The 22246-nt window shown below is 40.2% G+C and overlaps 1 protein-coding gene across 1 annotated transcript in view; it reads right to left on the minus strand.

Annotated features, from left to right (window-relative positions):
• Positions 1-22246, minus strand: part of LOC102931520 (von Willebrand factor D and EGF domain-containing protein) — a 159154-nt gene that overhangs the window by 134560 nt on the left and 2348 nt on the right. Inside the window, exons 3-6 of the mRNA XM_043525552.1 lie at positions 19159-19376; positions 15846-15919; positions 7663-7936; positions 3485-3699 (exon numbers count right to left, since the gene is read on the minus strand). Of these exons, the coding sequence (XP_043381487.1) occupies positions 3485-3699; positions 7663-7936; positions 15846-15919; positions 19159-19376 (781 nt within the window). The remainder of the gene's footprint in view (positions 1-3484; positions 3700-7662; positions 7937-15845; positions 15920-19158; positions 19377-22246) is intronic.

Raw genomic sequence — 22246 nt, forward strand, 5'->3', positions numbered from 1 at the left:
CTGACTGAACTGGTAAATATAACAGCCATTATGCACTCAACATTAGCTTTCATACAGTCTAAGACAATAGGATGTGTTTCCTTGAGAGAGGGGATGTTGAAATTACTTATTGTTCTTTTAGAAAAGGGCAATGAGAGCTTTAACTTCCAACTGGATGCTTGCCAGACACCTTCCCTTGTGCTGCATGGAAGCATCACCCACAAGTGAGGCTGACTAAGAGGAAAGAGTCCTAATATCATCTGAGTTTTAAAGACACCTAACCTAACTAATGCAGCAGAATTTTTAGAGGTGCTCACAGAAACCTTAAACTCAAAGGCAATTATTTCTAGAGCTAAAAGAAAAATGGAATTTTCATCCAGTAGGAAATTCTGATATTTTGACATTTGATTTCATCCTGATTCAGGATGTAATGTTGAACTATTGAAACTTTAATGCAAATGACAAGTTCAATAATTTTTATTAAGATATGTCAAAATGTTCCATTTCAACATTTAATTTGGTTGTCAATCTGAAATAAACTGTTTTGTTTCTGTTTGAGTCTACATTATTCTCTGCATCCATCTGATCCACTGCGGTGCCTCATGGAAGTTGTAATTTGGGTGTCTCATGTCCCATTCCCCAGTACAGGCAAGACTACATCTCTAATGATATATCATGGTATATCTCCCTCTGGCTGAAAGCTTGAAGAGTCATATGGGAGTCCTATGACCATGGTTCACTATGGGAGATTTAATCTGACCAGGGAGACTGACCCAAAGGAGAGAAAGGAGGCCTGAGAGACCCGAACTGCAACTTCCATGCACAGAAGCTCCAATAGATTCAGAGATTAATGTCAAATCAAAACTCAATGAAATGTTTCAATTTGGGTTTACCTGAAATGAAACTAAGTGTTTCATTGTAATTTTCCTCAGGGAAAATTGAAAAGTTTAGGCACAACTCAACATTTTCTCAGAAAAATTATTCAGTGTTACTCTTAAAACTAAAAGGAAAGAGCTGCTGCTCTCCGATCAGGAGCTGCTATGGGAATTGCATGTCATAGAACTTCTATTCCTTATTGGTAAGGATGCTCTTTTAAAGGCTTGGAGGGTTGGATGCAATTTTATGTGTAAAGTTGCCATTTGGAAAAGTTGCTGTTTAAAGAGCTCTGTGCCATCCTGAGCTCTGCAGCTTTTTTAAAGAAGTTGCAGCCAGGGAGAGAACTGAATTGCCAGGTGGTGAATGATCCAACTAGCTTCAGGTGCTGGAGAGTCCTAAAGTCTAAAGTACTAATTTGTTGTCTAAAATTAAATTAAAAACAAGAGCAGGGAAATCAGCATACAGGTTTTACTCCCTGTTTTGCAATTTTTGTGTGGGTGTATTATAAGGCTTGATCCAATGTTCTTTAAAGATAATGTGAGTCTTTCCATTGACTTTAGTTGGTTTTGGATTATGGCCTTGATTCTTAGAGTCCTTATTTTTATTTACTTAGGGTCTACAGCAAAAGTTATATTTGTCACCAGTCCCTCTCCCCCAAAAGGAGTTTCACCTGCCTTTCTTGAGCACAACAAGGTCTCGTCCTAGTCCCTGACAAGTGCTGGAAAGTTCTTCTCCATTCCAAGTGGACAAAGAATGGAAAGTTCCCCCTGAATACTGTGTCTTCCATTGGCTGCTGGTCCCCACACAGAGCTACTACAAATTCTCCAGTCACTCTCTTAGCTGTAGATAGCTTACCCACCTCTTGCCAGCCTGTTGCCATTTTGTTCTGAGGAGTGGGTTGGCATCCAGTAACAGGGACTAGTGGTTCATGTTGGAGCTACAACCCAAGAGAGATAGACAAGTTCCCACAAGAAAGGAGGAAAGCTGGGAATGCTGGGAATAGGTTTTTCGCAGGAGTGGGTGGGTGAAATTCTGTGGCCTGCGTTGTGCAGGAGGTCAGACTAGATGATCATAATGGTCCCTTCTGACCTTAGTATCTATGACTCCTGCCAGGAGTCCCAGATTTCCCGTTCTTGTAGTCTGAAAACCATCCTTCCTTCCACCTAAGTAACCCCCCCGGACCCACATCTACATCTAGGAAATGGATAAGTCCCCAAAAGATTAAACCCAGGGGATTTAGCCACTATTCCATGGATTAATATAAAGGAAACTGAGTGCCTCTAACTTTGAGTCTTGTATGTGCTGCTCACAACTACAGCTCAAAATACTCATCAACTAAATTAGGATGATTAATGGCTTCAGCTGATTTTATGTAAGTTGAATACAGTTTAATTGCATGTTCATTTCCTAAAAGTCAATAGCTCTGAAGTCTTTTTTAGTTACAACACAGATGGGTGCTGGATGCACTAACAGGATGCAGAATCAGGATTAGTTAGACTAGGGTTCAGATCTGAGGCAGAAATAAACGTTAGGGTTTGGGTTCAGATTCAACTGTGCCACATTTCATGAACTGTTCTTGCCGCCCCAAGCAGCGAAACAAACAACAACAACAACAAAAAGCGGCCGCCGAAGAAGAAAAAATAAAAAAGCTGCTGCCAAAGTGCCGCTGAACAGGAAAAAAATAAAGTAAAGTGCCGCTGCCGAAGGGCCGCCGAGGAAGGAGCGCCGCCCCAAGAACGGCCGGAGCGCCGCCCCTTCTGATTTGCCGCCTCCGGCACCAGCTTCCTTAGCTGGTGCCTAGAGCCAGCCCTGCTGTTCTTCCAGTCCCAAAGGATGGAAATCTCATGTCATCAGCTGATCTTGCAATATTTCTCCTGGTGGGCACCTCACAAGGACAGAGGTCTTCATCATATTTTTATTTTGGACCAAATTTTGTAATAGCGGCTGCCCTGAAAATAGTTAATCACCAACCAATCAAACACTGCAGAATAGTTCCATTCTGGTTTTGAAATGACCTGGACCCAGAACTATAAGGCTATGTTTGGATTCGGGAATTAAAATATGGGGCAATGGAACTCCCTGATATGGAAAGGGATCAGAATCCATGTTCCAGACTCTCTCTCTTAGAAAGCAAGAGTTTCAAATGTCCCATTATCTTTAACTGAATAGATATTAAGTTTTAGCATGCTACATTTATTGCCACTCTTTGTCAAAATGTAATATTTAATTGTATAGTCACATGCTGTAATTAGTTTTCAGGAATAAAAGAACAAGGGAAATACCAAACACTTAATTAATCCCTATTGTCAGTTATCTACATTTTTCAGAGTGGGTGAGAACTGCGTTTTTTAACAGCTGAGTGGGATCTTAACACAGCTGTTAACATGATATCTCTCGTGAATATAAAACGTCTCTCTCAGTAAAAGAGCTTCTTATGTGTAGTGTACAGACTGAAAAATAAGCTTTCGTTGTGTTTGTGGTGATAATGGACCTCTAGCCCTCCTTTGACAGATTAGGCAGAGCTCTTTTTCAGGTCATTAAAAGACCATGTAATGAAGTAAATGTATAGACACCCCTTTAAACGATGTTACAGTATGACTTTTAGGTTTGGAATCCTTTTGCTCTGTACCTCCACTCTTCTATGAAGTCTTCCTCAGGCATGTTACTCTGGTGTGATAGTAAAGGACTCCCGCTGGTGTTATGGAAGTCATTATGACTGTTCCCATCAAAGATGCCACACAAACCTCTGGTGCTGTTAAAATCGATGCTTGGTGCCCTGACTGTCAAACTCATTCCCCACTCACTGACATCAGCTCGAACAAATGCTCCTGAAGGGAAGATGATCTAAAGAGGCAGAAAAAACCCAGTGAATTTAATCCATTAGCAAGTTTCTTCTGTAATAAAAAAAGTGTGTTCCCTCCCCCGCAAAAAAAATCAAAGCAGGAAGTTGGCTATGCAGTTGGTAACTTAATGCAACTTAGACACTCTGTAAACATTTATTTTACAATGATGCTGTCGGTTTTATTTACAGTGATGCTTTCAGAGTTTTTGGTACTAATATCTGATAGCATCATATAAATATAAACCCACACAAGCGCCTTCCTTTTTTAAATTAATAATTACATTCACTGACGTTTTCCCATTGGTAAGTTACCAGCTAATTTTTGAAGCTGTCACCATGATAAGACCACCCCTGTGTTTTTGCCTGGGAAATTGTTTCTTTTCGATAAATTGCTAAGTATGGAAAATAACTTTCTTCCCTCTTGAAAACTGTTGAATTTTCCAGACATGCTGAGAACTTGCAACCCCCATTGATTTCAGTTGGAGCTATGGTTGCTTAGCACTTCTGAAACTCAATGCACTTCAAGCCAAAAAGCACTTCAACCCCAAATCAGTACCCACTGTTGAAAATTTTGACCTTAGCCCCTGAGGGAAATTTGTCCATGTCACACAACCAGCACACAATTTGGCTCATGTGACACCCTCATATTTCTCCCCTGAAATCAGTGGCAGAACTTCCACTGACTTCAGTGACACAGGAGGAGGAGGAGCTACCAGAGCCCAGAGCATAGCATGTGCAAGGGGACTGCTGCCCTCTTACTAACAGTCAGTGGGGGTGTTTTAGTTGCTAGCTCCCAGTATTAAAAAGGGGGAAGGGTCGATGGGGAATCAGCACCCTGAGACTGACAGCCCCCAGGAACAATGGGGAGAGGCCAATGCTCCAGGTCAGCCTAAATGACAGGGCGGGCAGGCTAATCAGGGAGTCAGAAGGCCAGGGAGGTCCCGTCCTCCGTGTGAGCTGGATTTGCCTGGGTCGGACAGAGTGGGGCCGAGCTAAGGGGAAAGCAGGGGCCCAAGCTAAGCTGGGGAGCAGAGCTGTGCCAGATCCAGAGAGAGCAGAAAAGCAGCCCAAAGAGAGCAGACCCTGTCCTGGGAGCAGAGCTGCAGCTCCAAAGGCAGAGGCACAGCCCAGAGAGAGCAGACTTGCCCTGGGAGCAGAGCTGCAGCAACCAGAGCCAGAGGGGCCAGAAAAGCAGCCCAGGAAGCAGGTCAGTGCAGAGTCACAGAAGCAGCCTGCAGAGCAGACCTGTCCTGGGAGCAGAGCTGTAGCATCCAGAGGCAGAGGGGCTAAAGAAGCAGCCCAGGGAGCTAGAGGCAGAGCAGCAGCAGTGCAGAGACAGAGCGGTGGAGCTGGGGCTGGAGCAGTCTCGAGCTGGGTGCAGTGAGCAGCTGGGGAGACCGAGGGGGACCCTGGGCAGCGGGCCCAGCACAGGGAGACGCCTCAGCCAAGAGGCTCTGCAGGCCAGGCTTGGATCGTAACCCCGACAGGGCGGGGGCGACACTGGGAAGAAGGGTCCTACCACTTAGAGCCTGAGAGCGTGTGGCCACCGCCAGAGCAAGTGTCCAACCCACAGCATCCCTGCAGCACAGCCAGGGCCTGAGAAGAAGGCCTGGGACTTACAAGGAACAGACTGTGAATTGCCCTGACACTCCAGAGACACTGTTTGTGAAGTTCCCTGCCACAGAGCAGGTTGATGTGTTTCCTTTAACCTTTCCCATTTTTTCTTATTCTTTTTAAAATTAATTGTTGATTAACTTGCATTTGCTTTAAATTGTATGTAATGGTCAGTGGGTCAGAGAAGTGCCCAGTGCAGAGAGAGTACCCCGGAGTGGGGACACCCTAGCCCCTGTCCTCAGTGACCACAGCAGGGTTGGGGGTCGAGCCCCCCAGGAATCCTGGGCCCAGCCTTTTTGGGGTTACGAGGACTCTGCCAGACAGGAGAGTGGAAGGGGAGTCCTCAAGGGTAGGGAGGCCACTGGGTAAAGGAAGTGGGAGCGAGGACTTAGATCCTTTCACTAGCCCACTTCACCAGGGTAGTACAGAAGCCGGGAAAGTTCCCCACAATAGCGGGACTATTCCCCCACTTACACATGGGATAATGCTCATCAAGGCTAATACAAGGTACAGAATCATGTGAGGGTGTCTGCATAGTGCCCATGCGCTAGGCTCAGTTCTGTTTGGATGTTAGTCCCCCTGAGTAAGGAAAGCAGGATTTAGCCTATTAGTTTCTTACTTTCATAGATAAGAAATTTAAAAAGCAAGTATATTTTAAGAAGCAAATTTCTGTAGTGTTACACAAGTGAATGGTGGAAAGATTCACTATACTTGAATCTTGCTTATAAGTTTGTATTTCCTTAATTTTTAATTTAATTTGTAGGCCAGGACAGCTGCTAGTTGAAACAGAGCTATAGTTACCTCAGTTACCTTTTTGAAACTAACATAGATCTGTGTGAGTAACTGATTTTTAAGTGTTTGCTGGCCATTCAAAAAAAAAAAATCTTTCAGGTCAGTCTAAAATGATTTTTTACATTTTTTTTTCTACCAACCAAAAAGTAAAAATAAATAAATAAAATATGTCAGGTTGAATAAAACATTTTGTTTGAGGATAAATGAAATGTTTCATTTTCAAGATTTTCAAAACAATTTTAATTAAACTGAAGTAAAGTTTGAAATGCAGGGTCATTTCAGATGATAACAGTTCATTTTGAACATGTTGAAACCAAACATTTTGAGTTCAGAATTTTTTTTTAACTAAAACAATTTGGCGAATTTGACATGAATCTGTGAAATGTTTTGGTTGACCCAAATCTGCATTTTTTGGGTGGAAAAAAGTTTTGGCTGAAAAATTTTGCCATGTTCAACTAACACATGCCAACTGTCTTCTAATTACACACTTTCCTTCAGAAAGGAGTTTGTGTTTAAAATCTCTGCTATCAGGACACTATCTGCTACTTCAGTGTTCTGCACTGGTTGGACTAGATTTTCCCCTCACTCATGTCCCACAGAAACTCAGTTGGATATAAACCCCAGTGGAATCAGTGGGGTTTACATGAAGTTAAATTAGGACAAAATGTGGCCTTATAACTCCAAATTCAAAGAAAGTGATTAACATTTTGAATATATTTTGAATATTGCTAGTAAAGATTATTCTAATAATAAAACTGTAATTATACTGTATTCAGTTGTAAGGTGAAATGAAAGGTATTTTCCTGCTTTTGCTTCCTTTCTGCAATTAAGAAACTTTAAATAACTATGTTATCAAGATCTATTCCAAGGGAGAAGAAGATGGTGAGAGCCAAAGCTCAGAACCCCCACCCCCACCCTAACATTGTTTTGGCTCCTTATGGCCCCTTTCTTACCCAGAATATTTTCTAGTAATAAATCTTGATGTTGAAATTTTAGGACAAAATTCTCAGCTTGGATCTCTTTAGTGCAGTCTGCACTTGTTTGTCCAGGGATTTCAAGGAACACCTGGACTAGAGATCTTCAGTGTGGATGAGAGATATAAAGTGCAAACTGGAAAGCACAGTAGTGCTTTCTAAGTAAATAATTTGTACTAAAGCAGATGTGCTGCAGAACCATCTTCATTGTGTGATCTTTCATCTTATACTTAGATTACAAGTTTTTCAGGGCCGTCTCTTTGTTATGTAATTGTACAGTGCCTAGCACAGTTGGTGCCCGTGGGACTGCTAGACACTACCATAATACAAACAACAAATAATATTAATATGACTCTTGGCTATGTCTTTGAGAGTAACGCCCATCCACTCTTGTTAGTTTCATGTTTTGTTTTATGTTTGGTTATATTAACACGTTAGCCAGCACTTTCCCTCAGTCTGGTTTTCTCAATAACTGTGACTTTCACTGTAAGCACTCTTATGGCTATAGGTGTATGTGTAGTAGTTACTTAATTCAGAAGTATATAGTTAAAGTCAAAGCAACATTTAAAAAAAAAGTCCACCTACGGTAATTTTTTTCCCTCCGTAGGACTTCACGATTTTGACACGTTGAGGTGATGCGCCAATGCTCTTAATGGACAGCTGAGGTCTGGTTTCCTGAAACTGACCATTACACATGTCTAGCAAGATGATGTCATTACCCTCCCAGGCAGCTACACCGCAGTTGCAGGCAACAGCATACTGGCGGCTTCCACAGTCCCACTGTCGTACATGTACCTCAAACACACGGGCCAGGCTCTTGCACAAAAGAAAGGTTCCAATTTTATAATTGTCGTAACGCCTAAACAACAAACAAACAAAAACAGGATTTTCAGACCCCGGGTGTACACCTATCATGACTGTGTGTTTATACTCCAACAGCCACGCTCTTTCATTAGGCCAGCATGATGGCTGGCCTTGGAGGAGAAAGAAAATTAACACACGGGGAAGCATATATTCATCACCATACACAAGCTAATACCATTGCAGTTATTAGCTGGAAATGGATAAGAATTCATGTGAGAGCTGTTAGCTGTCTAAGAGCTGCTGCTATGGCAACAGGCATGGATGAAAAAGATAAACATTTGAGAAAAGCAAATGGGAAATAATCCCTGCCTCCAGGACTTAATAAATACATTTTGGTTGTAACTGGATGCTCTACAGCATGGCATTCTTCACAGCAAAATAAGTGCTCAAATTACAACTTCTGTGACTAATCACTAACTTTTACAAGGCTGATTGGGGCTAGGTGAACATTTCATATGAAAAGTTAGGACTCTCCTGGAACCCTGTTAAAGTGAAGTCATTTCCCACCCCCTTAGAACAACTTCACTATAAGCATAAGTTTTACTATAACTGGATTTGCATTTGGCACACTGCATTATGTTGAGTAATTTGGAACTTTCATTGTGCTCTTCTAAAAATGGAGTTTCAGTCTGTCTGAATTCACTGTGGAACTAATTTTGCAGTTGTTAGTCAGTCAGTGTTATTCTGGCAAATTTCCCACAGACACCAGTCTGAATTTTGCTTGAGTAAGGACTGCAGGATTAGGACCTACAAGTGGATTCTCTTGTATTTCCAAATGCCTATGTTTTCTCACATTGTAATTACTTCTTGCTCTTGTCCCATATATTGCTCTGACAACTGGAGGAAACAGTGGCTATGCATTTTACGGAAATTGTGAGGGACTTCTTTGAGTGGATCGATTGCTAACCACCTTTAGAAAGCAGTGCTTGGTAACACCTTCCTTTTAAACAGCTATGTTTCATTTTAAAACAGATTTTTAGGAATCTACAATTAATAGAAAATAAATTATTATTTTTCATGTTGGAATTTTCTATATTATGCCAGGAAAGTTCAATGAAAATAAAGATCAGGAGTTTTTTTGTAAAGTACTGCTTCAGAAAGAGCCCTATTCCCTTTACAGTTCTCCCTCACCTCCCCCGCCCCTTATAGAGAAGCACATTCTGTAGAAACGTATGTAGATTGGAATAAAGCAAGAAAATAGAGTTTAACTGTTTGTTTATTGTCATAAAATTTGATTTTACTCCGTCTTGAAAAACTCAGCAAAGTTGGCTGTAATGAGATAACACTTTTGATGGGCTTGTCTCATCCTATTTACTAATCAGGTACATAAATTCTGAGCACGCTATTCAAGAACTGGGGCAACATACTGATTAAAACTAAAGGGAGCATTAAAAAAACTTCATATAATCCCTTGTAATGTCAAACGATATGCTCCTATGGATATATCCACAGGAGGGAGATAAGGAGATGGAAAACTCTGAGAATCATCTTCCAAAACTTCCTTCAAATAGTCCTTTTTCAGTGCAGGCATTTTGAAGGAGAGTGGTCATGAAAGAAGTAGGGGGTGCATGAGAGTGGCTGCATCTGAACTCTGCTGGTCTATCGTTTAAATACATAAGACTCTCTTAACACAGGTACATAACTGTCTTTCACAGAAATGGAACTACTCATTCATATTAATGTGTATAGACTATGGGAGCCCAATCCAACTCTTATTGAAGTCAATGGGAGTCCTTCAGTTAGGTCATGCCATAGATCATGTAAAATGTCAGACTTGCAAAATGTCTTCATTCTTAAGCTGGCACTGAATTACTTGAATGCAAAATTGAACCTAAACAGATACGCTTTTGTGACACTCAGAAAAATGTCATGACAGTCATATAGGCAGCAGTGGAAAATTAAATACCGCTAAACAGTAGGACAGGATTTTACTATATGCTTTTTTTTATATTTTCCCCAAATGTGGAAATCTTAAATCAGAAGAATAACCTTAACCCCCTCCCCCACACCTCCCGCCATACACTTATCTATCACTATGCTGTTATACTGTACTTTACTGTTGCTATACAACCCACTCCCAAGGACACTCCAACACTCATTCACTTTTCCCATGAGGCTCCCCCTCCTTGTCTCTTCCATCTTCTGATTTAATTTATTTCATTACTACTGCTCCCAAAACATCAGCCACTGAAAGGCACCATTTACGATTAATCTGTTCACTTATCCGTAGGACTGCTGTCCTTGCCAGTGAGAGCTGTTTTATGTTAGTCTGTGTCCTATGAAGTGTTAGTCAGAGGGAGAATGAAGGATATACTTGGGACCCAGAATACATTCACATTTTATTTTTTGTAGCAAGCATTTTATAAAGGAAAAAGAGGCTCAGTTGATTTGCATGACCCTCCTGGGCCAGATTCATCCCTGGTCTCACTTCCCTCAAGTCCTTGGAGCTACCAGAGTCCAATTTAGGTCAAGGTAAAGCAGACAGAATAGAGTGGATCAGAACAATGAGTTGTGATTCATTAGTGGCATATGGCTCCACATCCCAAGTTGGACGTGGATAACACCATGTACTGGATAGTTAGGCTTCATGGAATGCAGTTTTTATTGTTTTATCATTTTCATGGTAATATCAATGTTTATTGGTAAGCATTTTTTCTATTTTAATCTCTTTACATTTTCAGAGTTGTGGGAAATTATGGGGAGGTCAAAAAATAATTATTTAATGACAGTAGATGTTGAGATTCAAAGTGTTAAGGCTTTATAACTGTGAAAACACAAACTGTCAACTTCACATGTCAAAATATACAAAATAAATATCCTTAAATAAAACTTTAATTAGTGTTCAAGCAGCATTTTTTTTTACTCTGCCTATCTGTACATTTCAATTATTATCAATGGAAATATTTTTTGTTGTTTAGTATGTGTACAGTGAGATTGACCAACATTTTACCAACATTTATCGATAAAAATCTAATTCCTCCAAGCCTAAGGCTATTCAGTTCTAAAGTAATCATGGCAGCACTGAGTAGGAGAATAGAGGTGCCATCAATGGCTTTTCCTAGATGAATAGGTCAGTGTATATGGTAAAGTCCCTCAAGTTTTAATATTCCCACTCCCCTAAAAGCTCGGATATGAATAAGAGCCCTTTGCCCTTGCTACGTTTAATAAAAGCAAAGCAGATGAGAAACTGAACATATTCATTACCTCACCCATGTTTTTGTAAGATAGTTACTCCATCCCAGGGTTAAATGAACTTCCAGTTACTCTGCTGTGCATTATAGGCGTGGGGCCTTTGAAGAAAGCAAAACTCTTGACTTGATTACATTGCCCGCCAGTTTGGACCTCAGTGTGCACCAAAGAGCTGCATTGTAACTACTCCTCTGTGCAGACGCTGCAGGTGCAAACTAAAAGATTCTTAGTTCACTTTAACATAGTCTTCTTCAAATGGGATTATATGAAGGTGAACTAAGAACCTTTTAGTTCACATCCACGGTGTCCAGGGGGACTTACAGCACAGCACTTTGGTGGATGCTGCTATTCACAATCCTGTAGTTCGATGTGAGGGGAAATGTAGTCAACCTGCAGATTCTGAGGAGCATGAGGGGTGGAGAACTCTCTTATAGAGTTCTCATCCTCCCTGGAGATCTGTAGCTTGTGATCATAGAAGAGAGGCTTTTTGCTTTTAAATAGGCATTTGCAACAGGACGGTTTCCCACAGAGCCAAGATCTATGACTTTCCTTGACTTGTGGGCATCAAGACAAAGAATTTTTCTTGCAGCCTGGGACTTCCATGTTGCAGGATGAAATTAATCCAGAGGAAGGCAGGCCCCCATGATGCAGCTGCAAAGCGGAACAGCTGCACAAGGGGGTCTGTACATTGGCTCTGCTCAGTGTGAAGGAGGCTGTTGTGGGTAGGCTCAGGAACTATTGGCTCCATGCTTAGGTGAAATCCCAGCAAACCGACCAAGTTGCTGATGGGCTAGAACAGTAGCTATGGAAGGGTTGCATTATTATCCCAGTGACTTACCTCCAGGTTGGACTGGCAAATTCCATTCCCTCCATCCTCAGGCATAGAACTTTAAATTTACCTCCCTGCACAAGTGCAGTTATTCTGTTCAGGAAATGGTGAATTTCACCCCTAAAGAATACTGATGCATAGATTTAATTTACATGCTCCAGAAATCTCAAAATTCTCCTTTATAAGGTGAAATGAAAAATAACACTAATTATATATAAATTACCAGCCGAGCAGTCTTAGGTGTTTTAGATATGGCCATAAAAGAGTTATCTTAGTACTTAGCTTGAAACTGATAATTCACTTTTAAGAATCTACAATTTATGATGTGAAAGGCTTTTATATTTATAATGCATCATAACTAATAATGAAGCCTATACTTTCTCTTTGCCAGGCTTGCAAATTTGTTTCATTTAAAAGGCATTTTGCTATAAAAGGAAGTGCTCTTTCCGAGCTTTAGCCAGTATAATTAATGTCATTGCACTTCTGTGCATCAACACACTCAAACTGTTGTACTGTAAAATATGACACTTTGCCCTCTGACTATTAGTCTCTCCCTTTGGTCAAAAGAATTATGAGGTAGATGTTTCTATAGAAATGTATTACTAAAAGGACATGACAAACTGTTTTTATGTAATATGCATTCCTTGAGGTAGGCGTTCAGAAAGGGGGAACTATTGTCCCAAGGATAAGGTAGGTATTTTAATTATGTAATTAATAGCCTCACATTATGCTAACCCAGATGGAATGTGCATGAGGTAGACAGATTACAAGCTGCTGAGTGGTTGTTACTCACTAGGAGAAGTTTATTTTAATAAAAAAATAAAAATCATAAAATAAACTCTGTTCACTAGAGCTGGTCAAAGTTTTTGACTGAAAATTTCCCAATGGAAAATGCATTTTGTCAAAATTGACATTTTCCATGGAAAAATGTGGATTTAAATTATGTATTTCAGTGTCCTAACTGATTAATTCAAAATAAAAAGATAATTTTCAACCGAATATTTAAATGATTTTTTTCATTTCCATGTTTTTTCTTTTGATTTTTGGAAACAAGACATGTTCACTTTTGGTTTTGGGTCTGGTTTTCCCCTACTTCTCTACCATTTTTTACTTCCCCCAACTTTTTCTGGTGGGAAACGGTTAAATATAAGAAAGTATGGGGAAAATCTCACTCATCACTGAAAAAAGTTGCCTATCTCCAGCTCCTGTCTCCCCTCCTAGGTCTCAATCTCTCAGACAACCCTTCATGGTGTCCCGTGGAGAGCTGGTGGAAAGGTGACAAGGCGGCAGCTGACCACCCTTCTCCACACCAGCATTCCCTGGAAGGTGCTGGGCCAATGGGATCTGCTACCCTGTCCTTAGGCTGGTGGGGTTCTAGGCACAAGGGTAGGAAGAATGTATTTGCTTGGGTTACAGTGCTTTACTGGTCTGATATCAATACCTGAGGAAGAGTTGATTGTCTGTCTTTTAAATTCTTCATCCTCTTTATCTATCCATGACTTGCTAATGTGTGTTTACATTGTTTCTGTGTGACAGCCCTTAAGTGTCTCACTTCCTGCTGTCCTTCCAGTGTAACATTCTTGCCCCAGTTCCTAGTGTCTACTGACTGCTTAAAATCACTGTAGTTCCTGGCCTTCGAAAGCTATTATTCTGCTGTTTCACTCACCTCCTCAGCCTGTTTTTTTCTATTGGCTAGCAATAGCTTCTGTTAGATTATTTTCCCCTCCCTATTTCCACACTAAGCAGTGTGTAATACTTTCTGCAACAGTCCTTAGGCCACCTCCTGATGATATATTAGTATTGTGGTGCACGTTTGTGGATTTTGGTCTGATTTGCCTGCCCACCAAGCTTTCTGTGCCCTCTCTCTGCAGGGTCCCAGTGCCGTGCAAGATGCATATCTCCATTCAAACACAACTTTTTCTCACATGTGCTTTTTTATGATCATAAGGGGATGATCAAAATTTGCCTCAACATTTATCTGTCAGCTGTAGGCCTCTAGCAAGGTACAAGCAAGGATTGCATACCCAATATTCCTTAGATGCAGGGTAGCTTTAAAACCAGTTCATCACATATATTAGAATTTGAAAGATTAACATTGTGGAATATATAGATAGAATGCTTGGATAACTGATGACTAATAGGGCAAGGGGGAACATAATCATATTTGAAAGAGAGGAATTATTTACAATAATAGAAGAGACTATAACTAGGAGTGATGGGATGGTGAAATTAGGAGTAGGAAACTTGGCTGAATATCAAGAAGTTCCTGAAAGTGAGATGTATTAGTCTGTGGAATAAATCTCCTGAGAGAGCTAGCAGAAGCCCCATTACTTGGCTCATTTAAAACTAGACTGGATAAAACATTAGTGACGATGCAAAAGGAAGAAATCCTGCAGTGTCTGGAGTAGTAGGTAGGATGGTTGAGATGACCTGCTGGGCCTTTTCCATTGCAAGATTCTGTATTCTGAAGGAGAACTTGCCATATACGGACATTCCTTATCAACGATAACTTCAGATCTATTATTTGTAACATTTCTAAGAAACATCCCTACTTGCAATCAATAATGGGATAGCACAGGTGTAACTTGTAGCAAATGTTGGCCTAATAACATTAATTAATAAGTGGATTATTGAATAAAATAAAATGTCTTATAGGCTCTCTCACTCTCTGATATAATGTTGTGCTAGATAGCTGAGAAGGCACTTCCGGTCTATGATTCTGTTCTCTCTGGCTTATGACTTCCTCAGAATTGCCTACTGGGAGGACATTTCTCATTCCAAGCTTAGAAGTGAAATTATTTGATGTTGTCAAAGTTTATTCTTTTTGGCAATTTTTGAGTTATCTGGTTATGAAAAATAACAGTGGGATAGTGAAAAACTTGTTTGGAAGTCTGACTGGTGCTGAGATGACCTAAACTTAGTCGGTATTTAGAAGTCCAAACTTGTAGGGCCAAGTCTTCTGGTAGAGTAAACCACAGAGCTCCACTGAAGTCAATCAAGCTAAATCAATTTACTCGAGTGGAGGATCTGGCCCATAGTGCTAGAAAAGGAATGTGGGCTTTGCAGTGTTTGAAAAACACAGTTAACTTAATTCACTTCATTTCTTAACTATCAGTGAATGTAGAAAATATACTGTATACATTATTTTCTAAACTCAGTTAATAGCTCAGAGAGTAGATAATTCCAGGTATTCAGTGAGCATATATAAATATTCATGCATACTAGCTTTTAATTCTTCCTTGTATGTCTCTCTGAATTACTATACCTACCCGTAAAATGGCATAAGGAGTTCCACCATCTGTGTCAGCTTTTCTGTTGGGGCCCATTTTCAAAGTCGGTATCCTGACTAGAGTGTACTGCAACCTACAGAGCATGTAGTATTTGAAATTGGGACCTTTGGAGTTCAGCAGGTGGGACACCAGACTTGCTGAGCCTCTTCTGATGCTTAAGGTATACCATTATGACCCTGACTAGTAGCAGGCTTACCAACAGAAACTGGAAATCTGGGAGACAATCTGAGAGGATCTGATTCTAATTCTGTAGTCCTTAATCAAGCAAGTATTTGAATCAGGCAAAACTCCTGGAGTCATCAATGGGAGTTTTGCTCAATCAAGGGTTGCAGAATTTAACACTTTGTTTTTGACAAAAACTAGTAAATCTAAGAAACATTTTAGCTTCAAAATAAATAACTCACATCATTTTTTTAAACACGAATTTAGACTTTTGGGAAAGAATCATGATTTTTCTCCAAAGCACTGTATCAATCACTAATAACAAACTATTATAACACTCATAGGATATTCTGATGGAACACCATATGCTGCATTCAGGAACTGAAAACTACAACAATCAAGCCAAATTATTTCAAGGTAGAAAGAATACTCACCTTCCATCAAATGTGATAATGTGTGGATCAGTGAAAGAGTAGCAGTTCCCTGTTGGGAGGTCTTGAACTGTGACCTGGTTAATATAAAATGTGTAATGAATACAACCTATGCAGCAGTTTCTCGTCATTATTTTCCCTCACAAAACTTTATGTGTAGCATTCAAGTGACAAGTACAAACTGAAATCTGACTTATAAAACATGATGCAGAATAGAACAGACTTCCATTTTAAACAATTTGAGTTTAATCACATACTGCCTGGGAGCTGGATGTACTGTTACTTCACCTATCTCAATTTATTGTATTTCTTTACCCTGTTTGGTAAAAGAGAATCTTTTCCTACTAAAGTTCCCATTAAGACGCAGAACCCCACCTAGAAATTACCAAGAATGTAGAACACTCATTAAATCACAATAATTTTAAAGCCTAAGGTATGGCTTAATTATGGATAATTAGCATGATTTGTAGCCTGTACTACTACAGGTCCATAGGTTTGACCTTAATCCATATTTTGAATATTTAATTAATTTGTGATGCAGTCTGTGGACCAGGTTCTAAGATCAGTTACATTGTAAATCCAGAGTAAAACACCTTTGGTGTCAAGGAATCGGTGCAGTCTCCCTTGACTTCAAGGTTGTGGGAGCCATCAAAATTGGGTGAAGGATAAAGGGCTGTACTAAGGCTTCTCTCAGTTACAGCAGTGTAAAACTATCTTAAGTTAGATCAGCAATAACCCCTAAGAATTTCAGCCATCTGGGAGCAGAAATGACATGAGGAGTCAGGAACCCCTGGAGATATTATGCCTGCAAAAACTAGGAGAATACCCAATGCCTACAATGATGCTGTGGGGGAACACACTTACTTCTGGCACTTGCTACACCTGCTCCCTGTAGAGGTCCTTTGCATCGCCCATCCACTGGACAAAGAGACAAGACTATTGCCACATTGCTGCCCAAAAGGTGCCTCTTGGTGAAGGTATATTGCATAATGTAATATCTAGTTCTCATCTTGATAATGTAGAATCAGTGTGCTATTTGCACACAGCCTATAGTAAGTTGTAGTGCAAAGGGCCCCATTTGCACTGGGGGAAGGATGAGCCATTTGTGACACCCCTTTATGGGATGCAACATGCTCCCATACATGCAGCCAGCCTACCCCCATTCTCTGGCCATGGCCGTCTACTCTTTGCTTGCTCTGACTATCTGCTCCCAGAGGGATGCATCTTAGGTGCACACTCTGCACTCCATCAGGCACCCAGAAATGCAATTCAAATAGTTGTGACATGGGGTGTGAAGCAGGGGGAGAAGGTGGAGGGGTCCTTGCTTCTCCCTTTGTCATTGTGCAGTCATATGGAATTGGTCATCATGTAGTCTTTAGGAATAGGGGTGATTTAAAATAATGGATGAATGGGAGAAGGCGGGCTTCTGTCATGGAGATGAGCACCTCAAATGAAGAGTTTGTACTTTTGTATACACATCAACAGCCTTGTAGTGACACCACTCTTGTATGCTGGCCACCCGCAGGTGTTAGAGTTCACTCCTTGAGGAATGCAGAAGTGAAGTCCTCAGTGAAAAATGTTTTGGCCTGAACTCAAATATAGTTGTATCTACCAAAAATGATGTAAAAGGATTTTCTCTATTAACACTATCACCACATCCCAACTCTCTCTCTCTCTTTCTTTCACTCCAGCTCTTTTAATTACTGAATGAATGCAAAGAGAGCAGTATATTTGCTTCCTAGGTTAGTGGGGACCTGAATTTCTCTCAAATCGTTCTGCACGCTTCAGCCATTCCATTTCCAGGTAAATTTTGAGATTTATTAGGAAGCCTGCAGTATCCAAAGACTATTTTGATTTTAATATATCTTCCTGAAATTTTTCTTGGCTATGCTGGCAGAGGTGTTTCACATTAATGCCTCTAATTGCTTGCAAAACATCAACAGTAAAGTGGGATGGTTTTTTGTTCTTTCTATGGATAAAGCCTGCTTTACTGGGATCAAATTTAATTTATTTTTAAAATAGTTAATTCAACTTTACATTTGCTCAGTTCTCATGTTGTAATAGAAACATGAATGCCATCAAAAATTAATATGTTTGATAGCATTGAGCTAACTGCATTGCATTTGTGTTGAACTAGATTAAAGTTGCCTTTATCATCATAAGGACAATATTTAAAATATTTAAGATAAAGACTATATTGAGGAAGAAGGGAAATGTACACACATTTGTCATTATACGTTTTAAAGATACAAATACAGTACTGTGGATCTAATTTTCACCTCATTTCCTCCAGTGTAAATCAGGCGAAACACCACTGAAATCATTGAGGTAATACCATTGTACAGCCAGGGTAAGTGAGAATAGAATCAGTGTCATTCTTTGGGTCTTGAGGTAAATGATGCACATAAATCAGAACCATATAGTTCATTAATCAGGAGTATGTCTTCTATTGCTAAAAATGTGCTACATTGGTTTTGTCACCTCTTTGTGAACTTTAGCTGAGTGATATGTATGTTCTGGCACTGTGGTCCTTTTAGTCTATCACATCATAATATAACTGTGGACTTCTATCAGAGCTATCGTCTGAGAATCACCGGGCCACAAACAATGAGACAAATAGTGTGTGCATCACTCACTTGAACAGGCCTACTGGAGTAAATGTAAGTAAAGGAAGCAGAATTTGGCTCATTAATTAATTCTCATTATATTAATAATGCCCATTTTGTACATGGATAAATAGAGATACAGAGAGGTTAAGTGCCTCATTAGAGACCTCATAATTACTGGCAGAGCTGAAAATAGAACACCAGAGTCCTGACTCTCAGTCCCCTTCTCAAATTACCAGGCCACTCTCCAACCCTGTATTTATTCTCTTGTTCAGTGGGGAATCATAACCAACAGAAGCATTCTTGCAGAGAAGCTTTGCCTTTGCTTCGCTCTACGAACCACAATTTCAGTGTGGGTTATGCGCTCTTTTGGAATTTCTTCCCCTGAGTGTTTTCTTTTCCTCCTAAAGAATTGATAGTTCCAAACCAGCCCTCCCTCCTCCCGAAACACACACACATACAAATGTGACTGTGTGTAGAATCCAGCTGTTGGCCCTACTAATGTCCTGGCTGATAATCAAAACAAACCTGTTAAAGCAAAACACTCCACATATTGATTTCTTTGGCATATTAAGTCACTGTGCTGGGTTAATGTGCTCACAATGAGGAAGTTTATACAGCTAAGACTTATTGCCTTTTCCCCCGTCTCCCTTCATAGCAAAACTCCCGCTGAAGTTTGCCATGTTTTCCACGTTATTTGAGTAACCAACCTTTACATCCTTTGGCGCATAAGCTCTCCAGAGTAGTTCGCTCCTTGTGACTGGCTCCGCTCTGATATAGCTGATGCGGTCTCCATCCTGGGCAAAGTCTGTCACAGCTGTCACAGTGAGAGAGGCTCTTGCACAACTGCCTTCTGTACACGGCACATGCAGGAGATCCACCTGGCATGCTGAAAGGGCTATGTTTGGGGGCCCCAATAATAGGTTATCTAAAATGTACAGGAACATTGAGCCTGAGGAAAGATATTACCTGGTTGTCCCCACCTTCTTTACTGTCAGACATAAATGTTCTACTTTCAGACACACACATTAATCGAAACCACATGGGTTTTGTGTGAAAACTGTTGTTATGATTTAACTTGATCTGATATCGCTATGCAAATGGTCACTGCATTTCTTCTCCCAATAGATGTTTTTACGAAGACCCAATTGCATGCCTTTGTATTCACAGATGCAAATATCTTATCAAGTGACCCTCTTATCCATATGGGGAAGAGCCCATGGGATGAAGATGGATAATTCTCATGACAAGGAATAAAACTATGTTTCAGGAAGATGCACTTGCCAAGGTACTTACAAAATTATTATCAGTTTATGCCTGAAACAGAGGATGGTGCAGTGGTTAGGGTCCTAGTCTAAGACTTGAGAGACCTAGGTTCAACTTCCTGCTCTGCCACAGACTTCCTGTGGGACTGTGGGCAAGTGCCTCAATTCTCCATCTATAAATTGGAGATAATAGCACTTCTCTACCTTACAGTTAGATTGTGAGGATAAATACATTCAAAGATTAAGAGCTGCTTGGGTACTAAGGGAATGGGAGCTAGACAAGCATGTAACGTAGATAGAAAAGTGCTGGAGAGCTGGGGACTGAATCTGGCTACTCACAGAGCTGGCGAGGCAATGACATTGTAAGATTACTCATGCAGCTCTGCCACTGTGCTTCAGCTCTTACCTAAATGACCTCCTCTATGGGTGAGAGGGTAGCTGTCTCCATGCCTTTTCAGTCATTAACCTCCATTTTTAAGGTCACAAATCTGGGGTCCTGTTAGTGCCATCTATTGGTGTTTTTTCATGTGCACGCTTATCCACTAAGAACTGGTCTGAGACAGGGTTGCTGCCTCTAAGGGACAAAAAACTGAGCCATCCAGGATGTTCCTGAGCCCAAAGTGATCCATTGAAAAGGCCAATGGTTTCTTTGAACACACAAGGGGATATCGTGGCCCTATTGAAGTCAACAGAAAATTTGCCATTGACTTCAGCGGGGCCAGGATTTCACCCAGTTTCCGCAGTCTGAGCCAACACCTACAGTATGACAAGAAATGTTGGGAATGGATTAATTTGGTAAAAACAAAGCAATTATTCATAATTCATGGATTTGCTTCTTAATTTATATTCAGAAGGCATAAAAATATTCAAAAGTATTTCCAAAAAACCAGCATTTCCAAAAAATCAGCATTATAGAAAAGACCTATGCAATATAACTGAGATTAAACCCATAGATTCTATACAAATTGAACTATGGCATAGAGAGGTATCTCTGATATCAAATCCTTAAAGGCCGGCTTACAATTGTATAGCAAAGTTCTGGATAATTTTCAAGTTTTTTTAGCCAGTTAAACAGAAGCTTTCCACAAAGGATAGTTATTGCTCTTGTAACCATGTGAGGTTTGCTCACAGAGCAAAAGTTTAAAATCAAACAAAATAATCTTGTTGAAGTAACAGTGGTACACATAAAACAAGCAGCACAACAGCTCTGTTGTGTCCTCGGATTCATTATATTATCTAAACGTAGAGATATATTTCTATGCTTTTAATTGGCTTTCTCAATGCTTATTACCTATATAATTAACACAACAGTGGTGTTAAATGGACTCAACTCAACACGGAGTTTGTCATTTAATTTCTTTTAGCATAAATGAATAAAAACTAAAATAGCCTTTATTTCCAATGTGTAGGAGTGTGGCCAATTTAAATCTTACAGTATTTAAAAGGCTGTAGCTTTCTTTCAAACAAAAAACAAATGCAACTAAAGCATTGAATAAACATTCTTGCACAGTGCATATGCATACATAAAGCAGAAGATGTTTATAGACATTTAGCATCTCAGTTGAATATATGTGGCCCAGTGACACATAGACAAACAGCTTCAGGGTGGACCAATCAAGGGCAATAGTTGGTTATTAGTTTAAACTACATAAATTAGATGATTAAAAGGGACAGAAACTTGCCACTTCTGTAACAGCTTCTTTCCAAGGCTAGTTAATTGGTACAGTTGTATCTCCATCTCTGTACCTCTCAGCACCAACTTGTCAAGTTCATTAACACATTGAAAATAAATCTACTTCTGGAAACTTTCTCGGTCAGTCTCCCTTAGAATATTAAGAGACTGATAAAACATGCAGTGAAAAGGGAGTGGGCTCCTGCCAAGCAAGTTTGTATTAGATGCTAACTTTGGCAGAATAGCTTCTGCAGTCTTGTTAGCTTGCTGCTCATAAATTTGTCATCAGCCAGATTTTCAAAGGTGCCTAACCTGCTCTGGTGCTTTTGAAAATTCCACTAGGTGCCTATCTGCATATTTACACACCTAAATACCTTTACAAATCTGACCCTGTGAGTTTAAAGAATGCTCACTTGGTAGGCTGACACAGCCAGGCCACCAAGAGGAATATGCAGATCAGTGCACCACTAAGTCACGTGCAAATTCAAACCACTCCATGTATGGAAGCTAACAGCTGCTGAAACCACAGGTACAGTTCATCTTAGATCACTGAGTTATGTTCTCATTTTGAATGCCTTTTTATCCCCTTTGTTGTCTGTGCATGTGCTGAGGATTGGGAAGAAAAGTAGAGGGATTTCAGCTCATTTAAATGCATGTTTCTGAACATCAGGGAGATTAAACAAGAATGAAAAGAAAGAGTGGGGTGGTAGAGCAGTAGGATTATTGATTTTTTTGTTTTGTTTTAGGAGAAGTTCTATATAATGTATACGTCAGTGGCAAAGATTTGGGGTGAAATCCTGGCCTCATTAAAGTCTAAGGGTATTTTGCCATTGATTTCAGTGGGTCCAGGATTTCACCCGT

This window comes from Chelonia mydas, chromosome 11 (assembly GCF_015237465.2).
Source record: "Chelonia mydas isolate rCheMyd1 chromosome 11, rCheMyd1.pri.v2, whole genome shotgun sequence".
Taxonomy (NCBI): domain Eukaryota; kingdom Metazoa; phylum Chordata; order Testudines; family Cheloniidae; genus Chelonia; species Chelonia mydas.